This window comes from Boleophthalmus pectinirostris, unplaced genomic scaffold (genome assembly GCF_026225935.1).
Source record: "Boleophthalmus pectinirostris isolate CB_2022bp ecotype Guang Dong unplaced genomic scaffold, ASM2622593v1 HiC_scaffold_13, whole genome shotgun sequence".
In the NCBI taxonomy this organism is placed as follows: Eukaryota; Metazoa; Chordata; class Actinopteri; order Gobiiformes; family Gobiidae; genus Boleophthalmus; species Boleophthalmus pectinirostris.
The window spans coordinates 11,751,023-11,771,399 of record NW_026571036.1 but is presented as its reverse complement, the minus strand read 5'-3'; the positions used below and the strand labels follow the sequence as shown (position 1 = coordinate 11,771,399).

The 20,377-nt window shown below is 39.6% G+C and overlaps 1 protein-coding gene across 1 annotated transcript in view; it reads left to right on the top strand.

Moving 5' to 3' along the window:
* Positions 1-20,377, top strand: part of LOC110156398 (laminin, alpha 2) — a 332,216-nt gene that overhangs the window by 233,231 nt on the left and 78,608 nt on the right. Inside the window, 6 exon segments of the mRNA XM_055149659.1 lie at positions 1,038-1,162; positions 2,154-2,240; positions 3,319-3,512; positions 7,399-7,541; positions 9,257-9,355; positions 11,069-11,180. Coding sequence (XP_055005634.1) covers positions 1,038-1,162; positions 2,154-2,240; positions 3,319-3,512; positions 7,399-7,541; positions 9,257-9,355; positions 11,069-11,180 — 760 coding nt within the window.

Sequence of the window (20,377 nt, the reverse complement as noted above, 5' to 3'; positions counted from 1 at the left end):
ATCATCTTTATAATTTTTGACATTTACTTGTATTTTACAGTTATTTTGGCACATCATCTAGCAATCTATCTGCATTTTATCACTTGTCGAGACCGAGACAAGACAGAGAGAAGACCAAGTCTGAGATGAGACCAAGACCGCAAAAAACGCAAAAAATCTAAAATTCTACCAGCTTTGGCACATTTAACACCGACAGTAAACGAGTTTAAGATATTAAAAATTTGCAATGTAAAAAGATTTTGCTGTCAACATTAACAAAAATTATTTCATTTCATTACAAAAAAACAAACAGAAAAACCCCGAACATGTTAAATCATGGTGTCTGAAAATGACTTTCATGCATTTAAAATCACAGCATATGACATGAACATTGTGATTATTATAATAGCTTTCAGCCATTGAGCCATAAATATACTTTTAGTTCAATCATTCAAGATAAATGCTTCAATCCTATAAATGGTATTAAAGTTTTGAAAAAGTGTCTAGTTTGAATCAGCGTTAACAATTCAAGATTAATGCTATGCTCATTTCGTTTAAATGTTCAGATGTTAAAAGTTAAAAAGTTGTCAAATTGAATTTAAATTTTTACATTATATACAAGAAAGTTGAGCAAATACTAGGGATGGTACGAGATCTCACGAGACAAAATTCCCACAAGAATGTGCACACAAGAGATAATTTATCTTGTAAGATATTTTTTCACGTTTTTACATTTGGATTGGACAAAAATGGGTTATGTGTTGCATGAATTACAGTCTTACAGTTCCAAAACACAGTACTAAAATGGAAACAAAACTATGAAATCAAATAAATGTTTAATAGTTAATAGAAAATGAACCATGCAATTCATAGACTGTATTAGGAATTATGTTAAAATCTCGTATTGTCTCGCTCTTGTGGACCCAATCTCGTATCTCGTCTCGTCTTGTGGTATTTGTGTTTTGTCCCATCCTGAGCAAACACCATAAAATCACTTGTTTTCAGTCGTCATCACTTTAACTCCATATGAATCTGAAGCGTGTTTTCTGTCATCTCAGGACTGCCAGGACAACACGGAGGGCGACCGGTGCGAGCGCTGTGCCCCAGGCTTCTATGGAGTGGTCCGAGGTTCCCCTGACGACTGTAAACCGTGCGCCTGCCCCCTCCTCAACCCAGAAAACAAGTACGTTTGTTAGTTAGCCGTTCTGTAAAATCAAAGATCCACTTTTAGTCTCGTTGATATTGTACTTTAACTCTTTCCCCCATGAAGACGACATATGCTTATTGACGTATTTTGACACCTCAGCTGTATCACTGAAGACGTGATTTGACGACCATTTGAAACGGTTCGGGTTTTTCACATGTAAACAGAGGCTGCAATAGGTGGGGGCCACTACAACTCATACTAGACTGACCAGTAGGATTCAAGGATACGTTTTCGCTGATTTTTTCCAAAGTTAAACGATTGTAGCTTCTGTTAAAAACACAACACAAAACACGAGCAATGGAAAGATTGCGGTGCACAGTTTTAGAAATAATGAGGAGCGGGAGTATTTTATGGAGTTACGTTTAGAGAAAGTGACTTTTATAGATTTCAAAATGATGATGAAGTTGATTATAAAGTGGAAACCAGCGAACTTACAAAGGTGAGAATGCCGGTGATGAGACTGTATGGAGTCCTGCGATATCCAAACAAACTATCGGGGACTTTATACTTGATTATGAACCAAAATTGCACCAAAGTCTGGAAGTCTGAATGTTTCTCAGGCGAGTCCTTTAAAATATTTCAGTCTTTTTTTTTTTTCAAGATGCGATGTAGGACAGAATTGCTACAGAAACGAACGCTTACGTGGAGCTTTGCACACGAGAAAGTAGCCTCATTTTCAGTGAGCTATGAGTTGAATCACATTTAAACGTCCGTAAATGAATAGTTCAGTCTAAGGTTTACAGAGATGCCAAATATGTCTGTGTTTCAGTAAAGTTCATGAGTGTGAAAATCATTTATAATCACTCGTGGAAGTCCGTTTTCTTTTATGCAATTATGCTCTGCTATGCGTCCAAGGGGGAAAGAGTTAATGGAAGTTACTGGCTCCATACATAAAGTAACTGTATTAGGTCTATCATACAAAGAAGTAACACATTTTCCATGCTGATTTGACATGTGTTTCTTGCAGCTTCAGTCCCACTTGCGTTGCTGAAGGATATAACGACTACAGATGTACAGCCTGTCCAGAGGGATACGAGGGCAGACACTGTGAGAGGTCAGACGCCACACAAACACACAGACGTTACTATTTCCGTTTACTGTCATGTGGGTAGAAGCATTGGGATGGAGCAAGATGCTACATTATATTAGTAGTTATGTATATTTTTCATGGTTTGAACTTCTACAGAGGTGAGATGGTGGATGTATGAGAGAAAAGGTGACCAAGTGGAAGAACAAAAGTGACATTTGAGAGTAAAACGAAAGAGGTGGAAAACATGATTTGAGAAAGACGGTGTAGAGAAGATAGTCAAAAAGAAGAGGCAAGTTATTGGTTAATACAAAATATGTACAGTATATCTTAAAATGCACACAATCGAAGATACTGCAACACAAATTCAGCTAAAAACAATCCATACAGTGTAATGCAACTGTCAATACAAGCAGGTTTGATAAATCCTCTTCTATAATTTTCCTATTTCCTCCCTGTTGCCTTTATTAAATTAAAATATATGGGACCAGATATTTTACACTTAATCTTGATTACAAATGCCACATAGAAAGCAACAATATGTGAGTTCAATCCAAGCCTCGGTGTCTAAAAATGGCCGCCCATTCAAGTTAATGGGGCGAGCTCAATGGCGCATGACTCCAGATTAATTCGCCTTTAGCCCGGGGAGGTACTTCCGGTGAATCTGGGCCGATTGAGCATGTGCAGTAGTGCTCGTTTCTCCTGTGAGCGCACGTGAATCATGTGATCACTTTGACCAATCAGAGTGAGAGGAGCCAGAGCGGAGCTGGGGCTAATGAAAGCGTTTTTAAAGACAACTGAAGGATTTTGAGCTGAGAAAAAGTTCATGATCTAAAAATAGGTAAAAACTGCCACAAAATCTGACATTTTTAAAAGCTGTAGGTGCCCTGTCAGCTGAACACGAGACATTTATGATTACATTGTGCGCTATGACAAAAAATCTTTCTCGGCCTGGGGGATTTTTTCGCTGTAGTACCAGTGAGTGTCCACTACGTCAACTGGAGGCAGCTACAAGCAGCAATAATCCAGTTATTTGAATAGATCCCTGTTTCAATCACAACTATAATATTCACTCTTATACCCTTTTATTCCACCCTCTGTTCAGGTGTGCTACAGGTTACCACGGCGACCCCAGTCAGCCCGGTGGACGCTGTGAGGAGTGTAAGTGCTCACCGTGGGGGTCTCTGCCCGGACCGTGTGACCCCAGGACGGGCCAATGCCGCTGCAGGGGCGGGGCTTCAGGGCGGGCGTGTGACCAGTGCATGGAGAGGCATGTGTGTGGCCCGGCTGGCATCATCTGTAAGACTAACACACCACTACTACCACTTTTGTATTTGCTTTTATTTTTATTTTCAGTTTGAATTTAAAAGGGTACATATTATACAACATTGATTTTCACCATGTTTTTAAGTGAATAAATTATGGTCTGAGCATTTCTGCAGGTCACATTTCTTGGTTAGTATTTTGTTTTTTTTCTATGGCTCACTTCCTCTGTGACCAGTAGATAGTCTGTTTAAAGGCCAAGAACAGTACTAAAAATATAAAATAAAAGTTGAAGTAGAAGAAAAGTAAAAGTATATCATACTGCCACATACCACAGTGGAAACTAGTTAGTCAATGTGAATAATAGTTCACCGAAAAGTTTGAAATTTAGTTAATCTATAACAGAGGTGGGGACTTGCAAATTGTTACTTGAGTCACTATTTTTAGAACATGAGGCTTGACTTGATAAAATAGACTTAGACTTGGGACTTGACTCAGACTTCAGGCCTGTGACTTGAGAAGACTTGATGCTTCTAAAAAAATATATGCTTTTAGAAAATACTTTTCTCTTTACTGTTGATAAATGCAGTACTGAACATACTGGAACATGTCCGTCCCACTTACTTTTGTTACTTTGTATGTAATTCAAGTACTGTGATGTGGTATCCTCAAATGTACTACAGTAATATACAGTACAATACAGTACAACAAAGTAATACAGAGGGAACTACAGAGAACATGGTCCTTTCCATTTCAGTGCAGAATACCTCTTATATAAATACTCATATAAATATACTGTGACTTTTTAAGTACAACTTTGTTCAAAATTCATATAAACTGCCAAAATCTAAGCTATATTTTCTAATTTGGTTTAAAGACTTGAAATGACTTGAAGCTCAAAGCAGACTTAAGAGCCAGTGACTCGAGATTCGACTATGACTTTCCTGTCTTTGACTTGGGACTTGACTTGGACTTGAGATCAAAGATTTGAGACTTACTTGAGACTTGCAAAACAATGACTTGGTCCCACCTCTGATCTATAATGTAATCTTCAGTCTTTTTTTTTTAAATTATGATTAAAAACAGCATCAAAAGGAAGCTATTTTATATTTTCTATACTATGTGAAAGTGTAGCTAATATGATTGGATAACATATTAGGCCTGGGTATCATTAAGAAGTTGCCGATATGATACATAACTACATAAGCCATGATACGATACATATCTCGATACAATGAGCTTTAGATTCGATATGATATATTTCAAATCGATTCGATAAGGTTAAATAAAAAATAAAAGCTAAATCATGTCTGTGATACTAATAGTCTTTGTTAAACCACTTTTTGTGCTAAGTTCATATGAAAATCGTCAAAACAGTGAAAATATCAAATGTGTCACATAAACGCATAAGTTTCCTTCCTCTGAACAAGCAACAAAACTGTAGCTCTGTAACAAAATAATTTAGTAAAATACACCAAAAATACTCTTGCCGATATATCGATTAAAGCAGCCCACAATATCGATACTGCATCATCACATTAAACAATACGATATATCGATATTTCAATATTTTTGCACACCCCTAATTGCAGTTTTTGCTATTAGCACATGTGATTTTATTTCTAACAATGCAAATCATTTTCTGTCTTTGTTATTTCGTTTTCCTCATGTATTCGCTCAGATTTGATCGTACAGTTCTTTCTCTGACCTACAACTGAGGCCATTCGGTGCAGCAGTTCTTAATTTGCTCTATTTTGACAATCAGTGTTCTCTTTCCTGGTTTCCATGGGAGACCGACTTCCAAAGCAGTGGCCACGTAGACAATCATTTGAATCGCACTCTGACTTCATTTAAACTTAATATGAGCAAAATGGTGCGGCCAATTTCTGTACCATTAACATGTCTGCAGGTAAGTGCATGTGCATGATGGAAGAGAGAGAGAGAAAATGGTCTCCTATGTCCTAAGCGTCCAGCCCACAATGTTCGCCTGTTAGTAGTTTGTGAAGAGGTGATTTTATTCTATTTTATACTTCCTGTTACATCAAAAGGCAAAAGCAGCAATCTGGTTAACACTAATGAATGAAATGCTGCTTTGACCTCGTTGCTTAACGCTTTTATTTTTAATATTGACGTCCACGAGTACAAGATCCAGTTGCCGTTTTTGCGCTTTTTGCAGAATCTAAAGCTTGAAAAAAGAAGTTCAGTTTGGAATTTGGGTTTTGCATGTTGTGGATTTGATGTGTGTGATTTTTTATTTATTTTTGATGTTGTTTAAGTGTCTTGCCCAAAGACACAATGACAGCATGCACTAAAGAAACACTTTCAAGGCATTTTACCTGATTTCTACCCTCTTAAAAATATGAAAAACAAACAGAGCTAGTTCATTTTAAAGTATTTGCGGTGGTCCAAAGTTATGCATTCTGAACATCCTTTTTATTATTTATAAGCACATTTCACACAACTTACAGAGACAAGAATGGAATTTACTGTAAAGATAGCAACAATTAGCATGCTAGTAGAGCATTTCCTGATTATCGAACAGTAAAACACTTTATAATTCGATGCAGACAGTACACAGCGGATTTATTTTTACCTCGATCTGCTTAAACTCTGTATTTGTGTTCAGGCAAGACACATTTTGCTCAAATATATGGAAAGTATTAGCCAGGCCGGCGCCACCTTGTGCCTCCGCTCAATTTAATTTCTCTCCAGCGACTAGGTCAGGAATCACAATACAATAGACGATTCGCAAAAGCCCCGGAAGTGCAAGTTCCAGCACCAGCCAATCAGTGAAGAGCCATATATTCAGTGTTGTCAACGATTCCCGAGGTCGAGGATTTAAAGCCGGAACAAAGAAAATGTTTGGTGAATTTCATCAAGGGGAAAGACGTCATTGCCCTTCTTCCTACGGGATTTGGGAAAAGCTTATAATAGCAAATAGCAGTGATTGGTTAAATGATAAAAAGTACCCGCCTACCATTAAGCGAACAAATTCTAAGGATGCGAGCTCAGACGGTTTCTACGAAGTGAAACTAAGTAAAACCGGTTAATGAATCAGGCTAGGAAAGTATAGTCTTTTACATGAATATTTTGAAGAAACATCCCGATTCTAATGTGTGAAAAAGTTGTAAATCTTTCTTAAAAATGACGTATTGAATCATATCTAAGAGCCTCAGACAGAAAAGCCAGAAAGTGCATTTGTGAAAGTTGTCTCTGCGCTCTTCCGCTTTGTCATAGATTGATAAGAAAAGAACGTGGTGTATATTGTTTAATTCATCTTTGATTTCCCTCATCAGACATTTTAATTTGTGCTATAAATCAGCTCCAGGCTCAGGAAGAGAACAGACTTAACAGAAACACACAGACACACAGACACTATACCGCCCTGTGCATTTAAGTTGCACTCTCAGTACTATGGAAGCATAATAGCAGCTTTTGCCGGAGTGTGCTGAATTTCATGCACAGGTAGCTATGTTTTTTTCTTTTTTTCTTCCCCCTTTTTGAAGCCAGCATCACTTAAAGCACATACTCACCAGCAGTCCCCACATACCAGTAAAATACAGGTACAGGCTGAGCAGACAGGCTTCTATTCAGTCTACGTCACATCCAGCGAATAACAGCAGATAACAGTGTAAATTGCTCAGGATTAAACGCCTAAAAGCAACCATTATTAACAAATCAGCCATTGTTGCAGTGATGCATTAGCCGGAACAAAAGAGTTATAAAAACTAAACAAAAGAGCCGTGGAACAACGCGGTGAATAATTAAATAAAATTAGCACACTTTATTATCAGCGCACTTTTCAATTAATGCCAAATTTAGTGTTAAACATGAGCTCTATAGTGGGATTGCTCACTTTATTAACATGTACTTTTACTCGAGTACAGTTCCGTGTGTGTCATACTGTGTGTTTAATGTGCAGCGTGCGATGACGAGTGCTCGGGTCTGCTGATCAGTGACATGGACCGTCTGTACCGCATCATCACGGAGGTCACCCTGAGCTCGCCTCTGCCCCCGCCGTACAAGATGCTCTACCGCTTCGAGAACATGACCGAGGAGCTCAAGGTGAACACTGGATATGCTCAAGTCTGTGTTTTGATAGTGACATAATTTCATCTGAAGACCAGGGGCCTATATAACTCTGTGGGTGATTTTCTGTTTATGTTTTTGCAAAGTATGCTCCATGAATGTTTAATTTTATAGTACCGTAATTTCCAGGCTATTGAGCGCACTTGAATATAAGCCGCATCTATTAAATTTTAACAAAATTTTAAAACTGTACATATATAGGCTGCACCTGAATATAAGCCGCAGGTGTCCACGTCTTCAAGAACGCTTTCAAGTTTGGACCGTCTGCTTTTATTGCCTCTGAAAGATTTTGTCGTCTTTTTGCATTGAGTCAGTTCGTCACGCTGCCATCGCCAAAATCTCACTGATGTCGAGCTCACGTGCAGCTGCTCTATTTCCTTCTTCCACAGTCACATCAATCTCCATTAAGTTAAAAGCTGCATTATCTGCATTTCTTCGTGTGTTTTCCATGAGGAGGGTGTGTGTATGAAGTGCAAAATAACTGTTCAAAACACAATCAAACGAGCATCTTCCTCGGCGCATCACCCCCGTCTCTCCCCGCGCTCTACTGCCCATGTCTCCTGCAGAAAAGAGTCTCTGTCCTGTCTGCATCATGTCAGTGTCTTGGAGGATTTCAGCAGATTTCAGGCTCTCCTGGGGGCATGGGGCTAGTTGTATCAATCAGGTATGAGTGGATGTCCGGTTACTGAAGTTTGAGATGTTTTTTCTTTTCATTTGCGCACCCATCTGCATTTATGCACACGGGTAAGACGTATCCCCCTCACTAATGTTAATTTAGCATCATAACTTATTTTATCACACGCCGATGAACTGTTTTAATGCACTGATAACCTCACTAGCAAACGCTGCACCTTCACGTTAACCCTAGTTCCATGTGTAACTGCACAGACAGCGGCGCTTTCTGCACTCAGGCTGCGTGTATCCGCTGTGTTGCCAAACCATAGACCGTATATATGAATGGACAATGTGTCAAACAAATAATCCGTCCATATATTCACTGCATCATTGTATAACTCGTAGGGTTCAAAGTGTGAGAAAAAAGTTGCGGCTTATAGTCCGGAATTTACGGTAATTAGCTTATAGCTTACAGAACAATCATGTCTTTGGCCTTGAATAGTGGCATCATTTTCTGAAGCTGTGAAAAAAAATGTCTATTAATATTGTCGAATATGTCAAACTTTGTGCTACTTTTTGTTTCATGTGGATCGGCCCAGTAAGTACAGAGATATTTGTTATAAATCAGTAAATTCAACCACAGAATTCTGACCCGTCCTCCAATTCATTTTTTAAATTTTTTTTTATCTGTCTGTCTCTTTACCAAAGACATGTTTTTTGGATTTTGCCTGAGCCCATTTTCAAAACAAGTCCTAAAAATATCCATTTCAAAAACTCTGTTCCACAATTGCATATGCCACAGTTTGTCTAATAATTTGCATTTGCTTTTTTGTGTAGTTTTGATTTGAAACTGTAACATCATTAAACCAACTTGTCACACTTTATTCCACATGCACTACGTCAAATAAAGTGTATCTCACAAATGATATTAAATTTAAATTCATGTTAATATTCCCCTGCTGCCTCTCCTCTCCCGTCCTCTGGGCACATCCCGGTGGTTCAAAAGCTTAGCCCGGGGCCCAAACATGTCACGCGTTTTCTCTGAGTAATTCTTGTGTATTTTTCATCTTTTCTAGCACATGCTGTCACCCCAGAAAGCCCCCGAACGGCTACTGCAGCTGGCCGACTCCAACCTGGGCTCACTGGTCATCGAGATAGACCAGCTCCACAGCAGGGTACGCCATATCTCTGTCACTGTGCGCCTTCGGGTTTTTGACAGGGCAGCAGACAGGATCACTGTACCAAAAGTGACAGTAAGAATAGGGAGGCTGGACAACCACTTTTACAGGCCTGTCTGACTTTAAAAGAAGGCTATAGATTTTGGGAACTGGTAATAAACTGAATTTAAAGTGTGTGGCATACTGTAGTTAAAACAGTTATAGTTAAGATTTTTTGCGTAAAATGTCCCTGAATTGTGGGTGTAATTGTGTGTATTGATGACATAGATAGAGGAGTTCCTTTTCATAACTCCACTACACTATATTTCTCAATTTTTTTCAACTTTTTTCACAAACTGTCACTAAAATAATTCTAAACTAAGATAAATATTTGCCACAGGGATTATACTCCAAACAAAATAATAGTTGATACGTGTATACATTTACTGTCACTGGCCGTTTTCTATGGAGTGTTGCAGGTAATATACAGGGTGTCCCAAAAAAAATTGACATCATTTGACATTCCTGTTCTAGTCCTGATGGTTGTTAAAACTGGCTTACAACATAAAATAGGATTAAAAGCCAAAGTATAGATTTTTGGTTGTGTAATTGTAACAGGGTGTTCCAAAAAATGTTGACATCATTTCGCAGGGTAATAGTTTTGGCAGTTCTTGTTGAAATAACCTCAAGTTTTCACAGAATGTATAGAAAACGATATTATATTTAATGTTTTATTTTTGTTCTGTTTTCAGTTTGAGCCAGGAGAAGTCATTTTGCGTTTTGGAATCTGCTCGCACACAGTCACCCAAGACTCTGCAGCCTTCAATGCAAAATTTGGAAAAACTTCACCAACTGGCAAACAAATTTGGACCTGGTACCAAAAATTTAAAGAGGAAGGCGGCTTATGCAGGTCTAAAGGATCACATATGTGTGGGAGCATATTCCAAGACGCAAAATGACTTCTCTTTGGGAGTGAACGGCATGGCTCAACCTGAAAACAGAACAAAAATAAAACAGTAAATACAAAATCTTAATCGTTTTCTATACGTTCTGTGAACATTTGAGGTTATTTTGACAAGAACTGCCAGAATTATTGACCTGCGAAATTAGGTCAACATTTTTTGGAACATCTTGGATATTCAATATGACTGAATTACAACTAAAAATCTATACTTTTGCATTAAATCCTATTATGTTCTAAGCCAGTTTTAATGCCCATCAGGACTAGAACGGGACCAAATCATAACCAGGACAAAACTAGAACAAGCATTAGTGCAGCCTTGGTAATGTTTAGATTTGGTTTGGTTTAGTTTAGTATATTTCCAGTCCAGGATTAGAGATTGATCATGTAGTCCTGGTTTTACGTTTTACTGAAAAGCAAATGAATCTCTCCAATTGGCAACTTTCTATTCTTTGTCTATTTACTGACACCCTCAAACATCAGTGAAGATTTATAGTTTTGTGATGGCCATTTCAAGCAATTACCTTCTCTCACTCTGATAATGTTTAATTGAGTGTGCCAACTAGATTTGCTGTTGTAAGTCAATAATTCAGACATCTTGGCGCTTGAATGTTTACGACAATAACAACGAGGTATTGACTGTGTATGTAACAATCATAACCTGTCATTCCTACACTCGGGCCCTTTGACGTTTTTCCCATATAGTTTCAGACACAAATCAATTCTAACTTTACTTATTCACCGTGTTTACTATTTGATTGGGTGCGCAGGCTACAAAGGTGTCAGCGGACGGCGAGCAGGTGGAGGACGACGCAGACCGGATTCACAAACGCGCACAAGAGCTGGAGCAGTTTGTCTTGGCCACGCTACTCGGAGCAAACGGTACTTTTAACATGTATCTTGTAACATTCAGCAATTAAGAACAATACCAGGGTCTAAAGCGGAACCAAACCCAATCTACAACAGATCAGAACAATGAACTGTGTATTGTTGATATGAACTTTGGCGCTTAGACCCCTGCGGATAGGTTTGGGTGACCAGACAGTCCCAGTTTTGAGCCCTGTGTCCCCTGTCCCTGTAGATTTATACAAAACCAGTGATTTGACCGAATTTTACACAAGAAACGCCCCAGGTATCTCTATTTTTGACCAATTTGACAGTAAAGAGAGGCATAAATTGTCATCTCTTTAGGTAAAATACAGAAAAGCTGCTTTAAAATGACCAAAATACAAAGAAAATGTGACTATACTGACTAACATGGGCCGGGTGCAGAACAATTTTCCTTAATTACTGAAGTGTGCCAGATTTTTCTAGTCACTGTCCAGTGAAGTAGGGTCCCAAAACCATTGATTTGTCCCAGTTTTATACAAGAAATGTCCCAGGTGTCTCTATTTTGGACCAATCTGATCCCTGGCAACAATAAAGAGAGGCATAAATTGTCAATTGTTGGGGTAAAATACAGAAAAGCTGCTTAAAAATTACCAAAACGCTAAGAAAATGTGACTATACTGATTCACAGATCATGAAAGGGGCAAGTGCAGAGTCGTTTCACTATTTTATTATTACCAACCAGCCCCAGATTTTTATTTTGAAAATCTCGTCACCTTAAGATAGATAGATGAGGCTGAAGAGGCTGATGGTTTGGCTGCTGTAGTGGAAATATTGTAGAATAGAGTTTAAGAAATAGAGACTTTATTCATGGATTGCTTGGATTAAATCAAATCGCTGTACTAGATCTAGTTCATTTTAAATAGTTTGCAGCGGTCCGAGCTTATTCTTCACTTTCCTAACACATTGCTAACATCCTAATTATTCACCTTGATGATTTTAGAAGCGCACCGCTGGACCGCACGGCATCCGGTCTGCGCTCCTCTCATTACTTTGAATTATTTGGAATAGTTGCGTAGGTGTGACCAGATTTTCACATTTCAAAATTGAGACACACGCAGGTTGTGATGGAAATGGGAAAAGAGAGCGTAACATTGTCCTTTCTCGACTGGCTTGTGGGTCAGTCATATACTGAGAGCCTTCTGTTTTTTTCTGTTCTTTTTTTTTTTTTTTTTTGCCTTATGGTCATTATCAAACACTGTTTTCTGTATTTTAGTTCAACAAACCACAATATGTGCCTCTCTTTATTGTTGCCAGGGATCAGATTGGTCCAAAATAGGGACACCTGGGATATTTCTTGTATAAAACTAGGACAAATCAATGGTTTTGAGACTGTCCTGGGGAAATATCGACGTCTGGTCACCCTGTACTTGCAGCCACTGGACTAGGGTGACTAGATTTTCAAAATCAAAATCTGGGACACCGGTTTGAGGTCGTTGTTAATAATAAAATTGTGAAATGAGAGTGTAATTAAGGAAAATTGTTTTGCACTCGGCCCTTGTGAGTCAGTAGAGTCACATTTTCTCTGTGTTTTGGTCATTTTTAAGCAGCTTTTCTGTATTTTACCTGAACAGACGTCAATTTATGCCTCTCATTACTGTTGGCAGGGATCAAATTGGTTTAAAAATAGGGATACCTGAGACATTTCTTGTATAAAACTTTGATAAGTCAATGGTTTTAGATAAATCTGCTGGGACAAGGAACACAGGGCTCAAAGCTGTGAGTGTCCTGGGGAAATATCAATGTCTGGTCACCCTGTACTTGCGGCCACTGGACTAGGGTGACCAGATTTTCAAAATTTAAATCTGGGACACCGGTTTGGGTTGGTTGTTAATAATAAAATTGTGAAACAAGTGCATAATTAAGAAAAATTGTTATACACTCGGCCCATGTGAGTCAAATTTTTTGTGTTTTGGTCATTTTTAAGCAGCTTTTCTGTATTTTACCTGAACAGACGTCAATTTATGCCTCTCATTACTGTTGGTAGGGATCAAATTGGTTAAAAATAGGGACACCTGCGACATTTCTTGCATAAAACTTTGATAAGTCAATGGTTTTAGATAAATCTGCTGGGACACAGGGGACACAGGGCTCAGAACTGGGACTGTCCCAGGGAAATATCGACATCTAGGGTGACCAGATTTTCAAAATTAAAACCTGGGACACCGGTTTGGGTGGTTGTTAATAATAAAATTGTGAAACGAGTGCGTAATTAAGAAAAATTATATATACACTATGTTATACACTCGGCCCATGTGAGTCAAATTTTTTGTGTGTTTTGGTCATTTTTAAGCAGCTTTCCTGTATTTTACCTGAACAGGTGTCAATTTATGCCTCTCATTATTGTTGGTAGGGATCAAATGGGTCAAAAATAGGGACACCTGGTACATTTCTTGTATAAAACTGGGATAAATCAATGCTTTTGTATAAATCTGCTGGGACAGGGGACACAGCGCTCAAAACTGGGACTGTCCTGAGTAAATATGGACATCTGGTCACCCTGAACTGGACCTGAGCTGCACCGGGTTCAGTCTGAGCCCGGGGTGATGCTCACAACAACAACTAACACGGTAAATGTACATTAGCCTTACTTCCTGGTTTGTGGACGATAAAACCCCATTATAATTAGCTGAAGATCTCATTTTGACCCTAAGATCAACAGCAAATTACAGCGTGGGTGCAGTTAGCCTCACGTACCCTCAGATACTTGGAGGAAGATCTTTTCAACACTGCCAGGTTGAATGGAGTCAGCGGCCATAATGCTCCTCTTGATTGGTGCCGTTCTGTTCGCATTTGTGTTTATCTACATCCTATTAGATTGGTTTGTGTTAGAAGCCTATATTAAGTGTAATGGGCCTCCGAGGGAAACACAGGTTATTGCTCCTAAAACAACAAGATTGCGCTAATGCTAAAGAAAAGGTAAGTTAATGAGATGAATAATTGTGCACAGAGGACTTCAGCAGCAATTACTAAGGCCATAGATCATTATAATGACAAAGCAAAGTGGGCTAAAGAGGTAGAGCTCAATTACAGACGTTTGACTCAAAATATTGGCTTCTGAAAACAATCACGGAGGCAAATATGTAATCATGAGGTAATCAGGACCCTGCGAGCGGCTGAAATTAAAAAGGAAAATATCAGGTTGCAGCCGCATCACAGCAGTTTATAAATCAGTGTTTGCTTTTGTTGATTTGTCTTTTGTGAGAAAATAACAATAGTGCATCTTAAGCGCAAAAAAGGCAAAGCTATTATGACATTATTATTCATAACCGCTTATCGTGGCATTTTGTTTATTAAGTTACGTACTGTATTTACTAAATTATTACTCGGTCATTATTCAAAATCTGTGGATCGTGCGTTCATTCCTTTTTCAAAATAAAACCAAAAATAAGAAAACGACAAAATAACTATTCTTCATTATTTGTCTCCAAAACCAAAATGAATAATGGAAAAAACTGATAAATTTCCATGACTTAAGCTGTAATGTGGGATTTTTGCGCCACATACGGACTGAATCAGGACTAAACCAAGAATAAAACAGGACTAAACTAGGACTAAAGCTGGTTTGGTAAGTCCTGGTCTGGTCCCGGTCTGATCCTGGTTTCAGTCCCAGGCTCAATCACACTCTGGTCCTGGTCTCAGTCTCAGTCACAGTCTGGTCCTGGTCTGGACCCGGTCTCAGTCCCAGTCTGGACCCGGTCTGGTCCCAGTCTCAGTCCCAGTCTCAATCAAAGTCTGGTCCTGGTCTGGTCCCGGTCTCAGTCCCAGTCTGGTCCAGGTCTGGTCCCAGTCTCAGTCCAGTCCAGTCCCAGTCTGGTCCAGGTCTGGTCCCAGTCTCAGTCCCAGTCTCAATCACAGTCTGGTCCTGGTCTGGTCCCGGTCTCAGTCCCAGTCTGGTCCAGGTCTGGTCCCGGTCTGGTCCCAGTCTCAGTCCCAGTCTCAATCACAGTCTGGTCCTGGTCTGGTCCCAGTCTCAGTCCCAGTCTGGTCCAGGTCTGGTCCCGGTCTGGTCCCAGTCTCAGTCCCAGTCTCAATCACAGTCTGGTCCTGGTCTGGTCCCAGTCTCAGTCCCAGTCTGGTCCAGGTCTGGTCCCGGTCTGGTCCCAGTCTCAGTCCCAGTCTCAATCACAGTCTGATCCTGGTCTGGTCCCGGTCTCAGTCTCAGTCTCAGTCACCATCTGGTCCTGGTCTGGTTCTGGCCTCAGTCCCCATCTCAGTCCCGGTCTCAGTCCTGGTTTCAGTTCTGGTCTGATCTGGTCCCGGTCTCAGTCCCGGTCTCAGTCCTGGCCCTGGTCTGGTCCTGGTCTAAGTCCCGGTCTAAGGCCCGGTCTCAGCCCCAGTCTGGCTCCGGTCTGGTCCCGGACCTGTTTTAGTCCTGGCTTAGTCCTGGTTCAATCCAACATCACAGTTCAAATCATGGAAACGGGAATAATAATAAAAAAATGGGAAACCGTTTTTTTCCATTATTCATTTAAACACAAAATTGAAAACTGAAAAAAATGAATCGTTATCCATTTTTTCAATTTGGTTTTTGAGACACATAATGAAGAAAATAGTTGTTTTTTCATTTTCATATTTTTGCTTTTATTTTAATAAACGAATGAACGAATGACACACAGATTATGCAACTTTTTAAAAAGACTCATTCATTCTCATCCTTAATCGAGCTCTATTTTCGCAGTTAATATTAGAGCCTCCACCTGTACAAGCATTCGAGTGTGGTCACATTGGTACAATAGACCTACTCATCCTCTCTCTGTCTTTCTCTCATTTGCTCTCCCTCTCGGTCTCTCTGTGTCCTTCTCTCCCTCTGTCTCCTCTCTCTCTTTCTCTTTCTCTCTGCTTGTTAGCTCAGTAATGGACTCCTCTCCAGAATGGCCAGCATCCAGCGGCGTGTGCATTGTGCCAGATGCTAGTGCTAAGTGTGGTGTGAACAACAAAGGCTGTGCTAACTCCAGTGATACAGGCAGTGCCGGGATAATAGGCCCAAAGCGCGCCACAGGGTCCACAGAGGAGAGCTGAGGGCCGGGTGGGGAAATCCACTACACTGTGCGAGTGAGGGGAGAACAGTGATTAGACATGGTCCCGAACTCTTCTCTTCTTAGCTCTTGTCTTGAGATCACAGTTAAAAACATCTTGGTAGACATTTAAAAGTATTTTGCTTGACTTGACTAACAGCTGTAAACATCTAATTTGTGATGAGCTCAAATAAGTCAATGCTAAATTAGGTGTCAGTAATCAATAGTAGGTTCTTGATGGAGCGTGAGATTGACAGGCGGATCGGTGCAGCGTCGGCAGTGATGCGGTCGCTGTATCGGGTTGTTGTGGTGAAGAGGGAGCTGAGCCAAAAGGCAAAGCTCTCGATTTACCGGTCAGTCTGCGTTCCTCCCCTCACCTGTGGTCATGAGCTTTGGATAATGACCGAAAGGACGAGATCGCGAATACAAGAGGTCGAAATGAGTTTCTTCCGTAGAGTTTCTGGGCGCTCCTATAGAGATAGGGTGAGGAGCTCAGGCTACGTTTACACATAGTCAGGTATGTTGAGAAACGAATATTTGCCTCCCTCCGTTTTCCAAAATAACATCGTGCACACAGCGTCATTTTCAAAAAAGTTTTCATTTACGTCAACCCGCACAAATGTGTCACTGAGCTCATTATAACTACACTAAACATATATGCGGGGCCTGTATTAGATTCAGACTTGTAGCATTTATTTTATTATCTTACATTACAAAAATACCTTGAAAAACTTGCAGTACTGAGCGGGCTCGCCTCTCCACAGATATGTTAAAGAAGTGGCAAAATCACTGACCTCCGAGTCTCATTTGTCACATGACACATAACACATGAAAAGTGTTTGCAGAAATGCGACTGCTGCTCTGAATGCGTCCATAATTATCATAGTAAAAGGTAAACATTGGTCAGACTTTTGCCGCATCCGCTGCCTAAATCTCTGTTTATCTCATTTTACACACAAACGCCAAACCGTAGTTTTCCAGCCACAAGTTCTTTATAGCTGTACTGTACCCATAGCTGCCCTGGGGTAGACTGATAGATATCCAATCGGAACATTTGCCCCCCTACCACCACCAATAACTCACTAATACAGCACATTCGCAGTTGGCAAGGTGGTTGAAGTGTCTTGCCAAAGGACACAACAACAGAACTCAGTCTATTCTTCAATCAGGTCAGTGGAAACGTGAGCAACTGTGACTCAGTTTGATAAATACCGTATTTTCCGGGCTATTAGGCGCTCTGGATTATAAGACACACTGTCATTAAATGGTCTATTTTCGAACTTTTTTCACAAATAAACCGAACTGGACTTTAAACGAAACACAACAGTTGGATGCATTGGACTTTGTTTGGTGCGTTCACGGTGACTCTCAGTTTTGTTCAGTTGTGGCGTGTAGGGAGGGTGCTGTCTGGGACCGCTGGATTGTCGGCGTGTTCGCAGTGACTCAGTTGATCAGTTGTGACTCAGAGTGGCACATTGCGCTCGCTTTTTTGGTTCGTTCCTCCTTTCCGTTCCTCGTCGGTGTGGAGTGATGAGTGTGGCTGAGGGTGTTTTTCGTTGTGCGGTCTCTCTGTGTTTGCCTGCGCTGTGGGTGGTGTGACTTTGTAGTTTACTGAAGTCGTACTGGGACACCTGAGTGGATTCGTGTATGGGGCTCTGGATTGTGGGGCGCACTGTCATTTTTTGATGGGGTTAGAGGCTTAAGAGCGCGTCTAATAGCCCGGAAAATACCGTAAATAAAGTTGAAATTGAATGCAAAACCACTGGCTGTATCTGTGAGTTTGTGGTTTGAAATGCAGTGAAGGAGTAACCACATACAACTATTGATTATTTATTGATTATTCTTTGAGGAGGCAGCCAACATGTCATCTTATATCAAAGCTTCAAGTATTGCGTATGTACTTTATTTGAAATATACACCTTTTGCTTTGTACTTTTACTAACTTTCTAAGGGTTTATGCATCCAATTACGTAATATGAATATGACTAAAGTATTTTTGACTGATCTGGCTCAGTCCCAGTGCGCAGAACCAATCTACATTCACTGCTCCCACAACAAAAACCCCTCTATGCCTCTGTGTTCTTCAGTGTCGTTTGTTCCTTTGATTATGCAACTTTATGGATGCAAAGAACTACATTAACTCCTCGCGGCGCTGGCCCACCGCCTAATCACACTGGTATTATGAGAGCCTCCAAAAAGAATCTAGATTTTCTGTGTCGCTTACTAGATGATTGAGAATAGCAATTAGAGACTTAATTAGCAGCTATCACATCGGCATACATGCACACACACACTCGCTGCTATAATGAAGCTAAGGAAATACATTACACACTCTCCTCTAGCTCCTGTGCTGGCGGGATAGCGTAATATGATGCAACGCACGTTTTAAGTGTTTAATTGCCTTTTAAATCCTCTATGTAATTATATGGCCAGGACTCACACATCCATACCAATGCATATATACACAGAGTCCAGCTGCTCATTAGGCTTTCTGCGCCTTTAATCATCGCATGTTTACATTTCAAATCAAGAGGAAAATACGGAGGGAACACACACACGCGCAAGATGGAAGGAAGAAGCTAAATCTGAACTTTTTTTTCTGCCTAATTGATGATTTTGTAGTTGGCAAAGTTGCTTCTCCAGTCATCAAGTTTTAAGACAAATTGAAAATGTTATTACTGTAACTGTATAACTACTGCGACAGATCAAAAATACTAGTACCACAAAAGAATAACTGCACTTTCAATACCACATGGCAAAGACGGAATTCATAATGAGCAAATAGTTAGAGGAAAATTAGGAGAAAGGAAGGGAGAAAACAGTTGGACAGTAATTGTATCTGTTGTAACAAATTTAGTTTATTAAGTTTATTAAGAATGATTCATACTTGGTAACTACTTAATTAAAGGGTTAGGTGTTTGGGTGCTTAAGTTTAAATTAGGTTATGAAGTCGTTTCTTCTGTCTGTTTTTATGAATGCTTTATTAAGGCTGATTAAAATGAGCTATTATGAAGTGTTATCAATATACTTCTACTTGCAAGCACTACTTACAATATTGCTTCATTTTTTTGGCTTTATATTTTTACATACAATACTACTGCACCACTGCTATTAATAAAAGTAAATAAATACTCAGGGTTCCCACGGTCATGGAAATCCTAGAAAAGTCATGGAAATCAAAAATGTTATTTTCCAGGCCTGGAAAAGTCATAGAATTTTGTAAATTCAATGAAAGTTTTGGAAAAGTCATGAAATTTTAGTATCTCTTTCACGTAACTACAACCAGAGGCGGCGCTACCATTAGGCAAAAGCAGGCGGCTGTCTAGGGCCCCCAAACCTGGAAGGGCCCCCAACCAACTTCTCTCAGTGCCACTAATTGCCGAGACCTCAGAGCAGTGTGATTTTCTCTCAATATGACATTAAATGAGAGTACAATAATCCTAAGAAAAATAATAATCATCATATGTAATGGCCGTAAACAAAAATGTACTTGTACTAGCAAAAAAATAAAACTTCTTTCAGCTCTGCTTATCTTGTAGGCATCCTAACTAAAAAGACAAGTTTCCAATCCACCATAATTCAAATAAATAGAGATGTGCATGTCTCAAGAGCATTGGGGAAAAGCAGACAATAAGTATATTGAAAAAAACAAAACAAAACAAAACAGAAAAACGGTGCATTATAGTGAGGGCCCCAAACTCAATTTCGCTTAGGGCCCCCAAATTGCTAACTCCGCCACTGACTACAGCATTCTGTTAGTTATCATTAGGCTATTATGATTATTTCTGAATGTACATGGTTTTTGTTTAAAAGAGATGACAATAAATGCACTGACAGTATTTTGAATGTTAAAAAACTATAATACTAAACCATAAGGTGAGTGGAAAGGGTTAACATTTCATATTTAGCCCTAAAAGTCTGATCAATTCTACACTTGTAAAAGTCATGGTAAATTCACTTTATGACATGAAAAAGTCATGGAAAAGTTTTGAAATTTTGTCAGTGAAAAAGAATGGTAACCCTGAATACTGATACTTACACCTCTGATGAATTCTAGTTATTTTTACTCTACAACACACAGCATGAATATGAATATCTGTGCTGTTAATTAGTTATAAAATGCTTCCTTCCCTACCAACACCAGTAGAGGGCGACAGATACTTACTTTATACA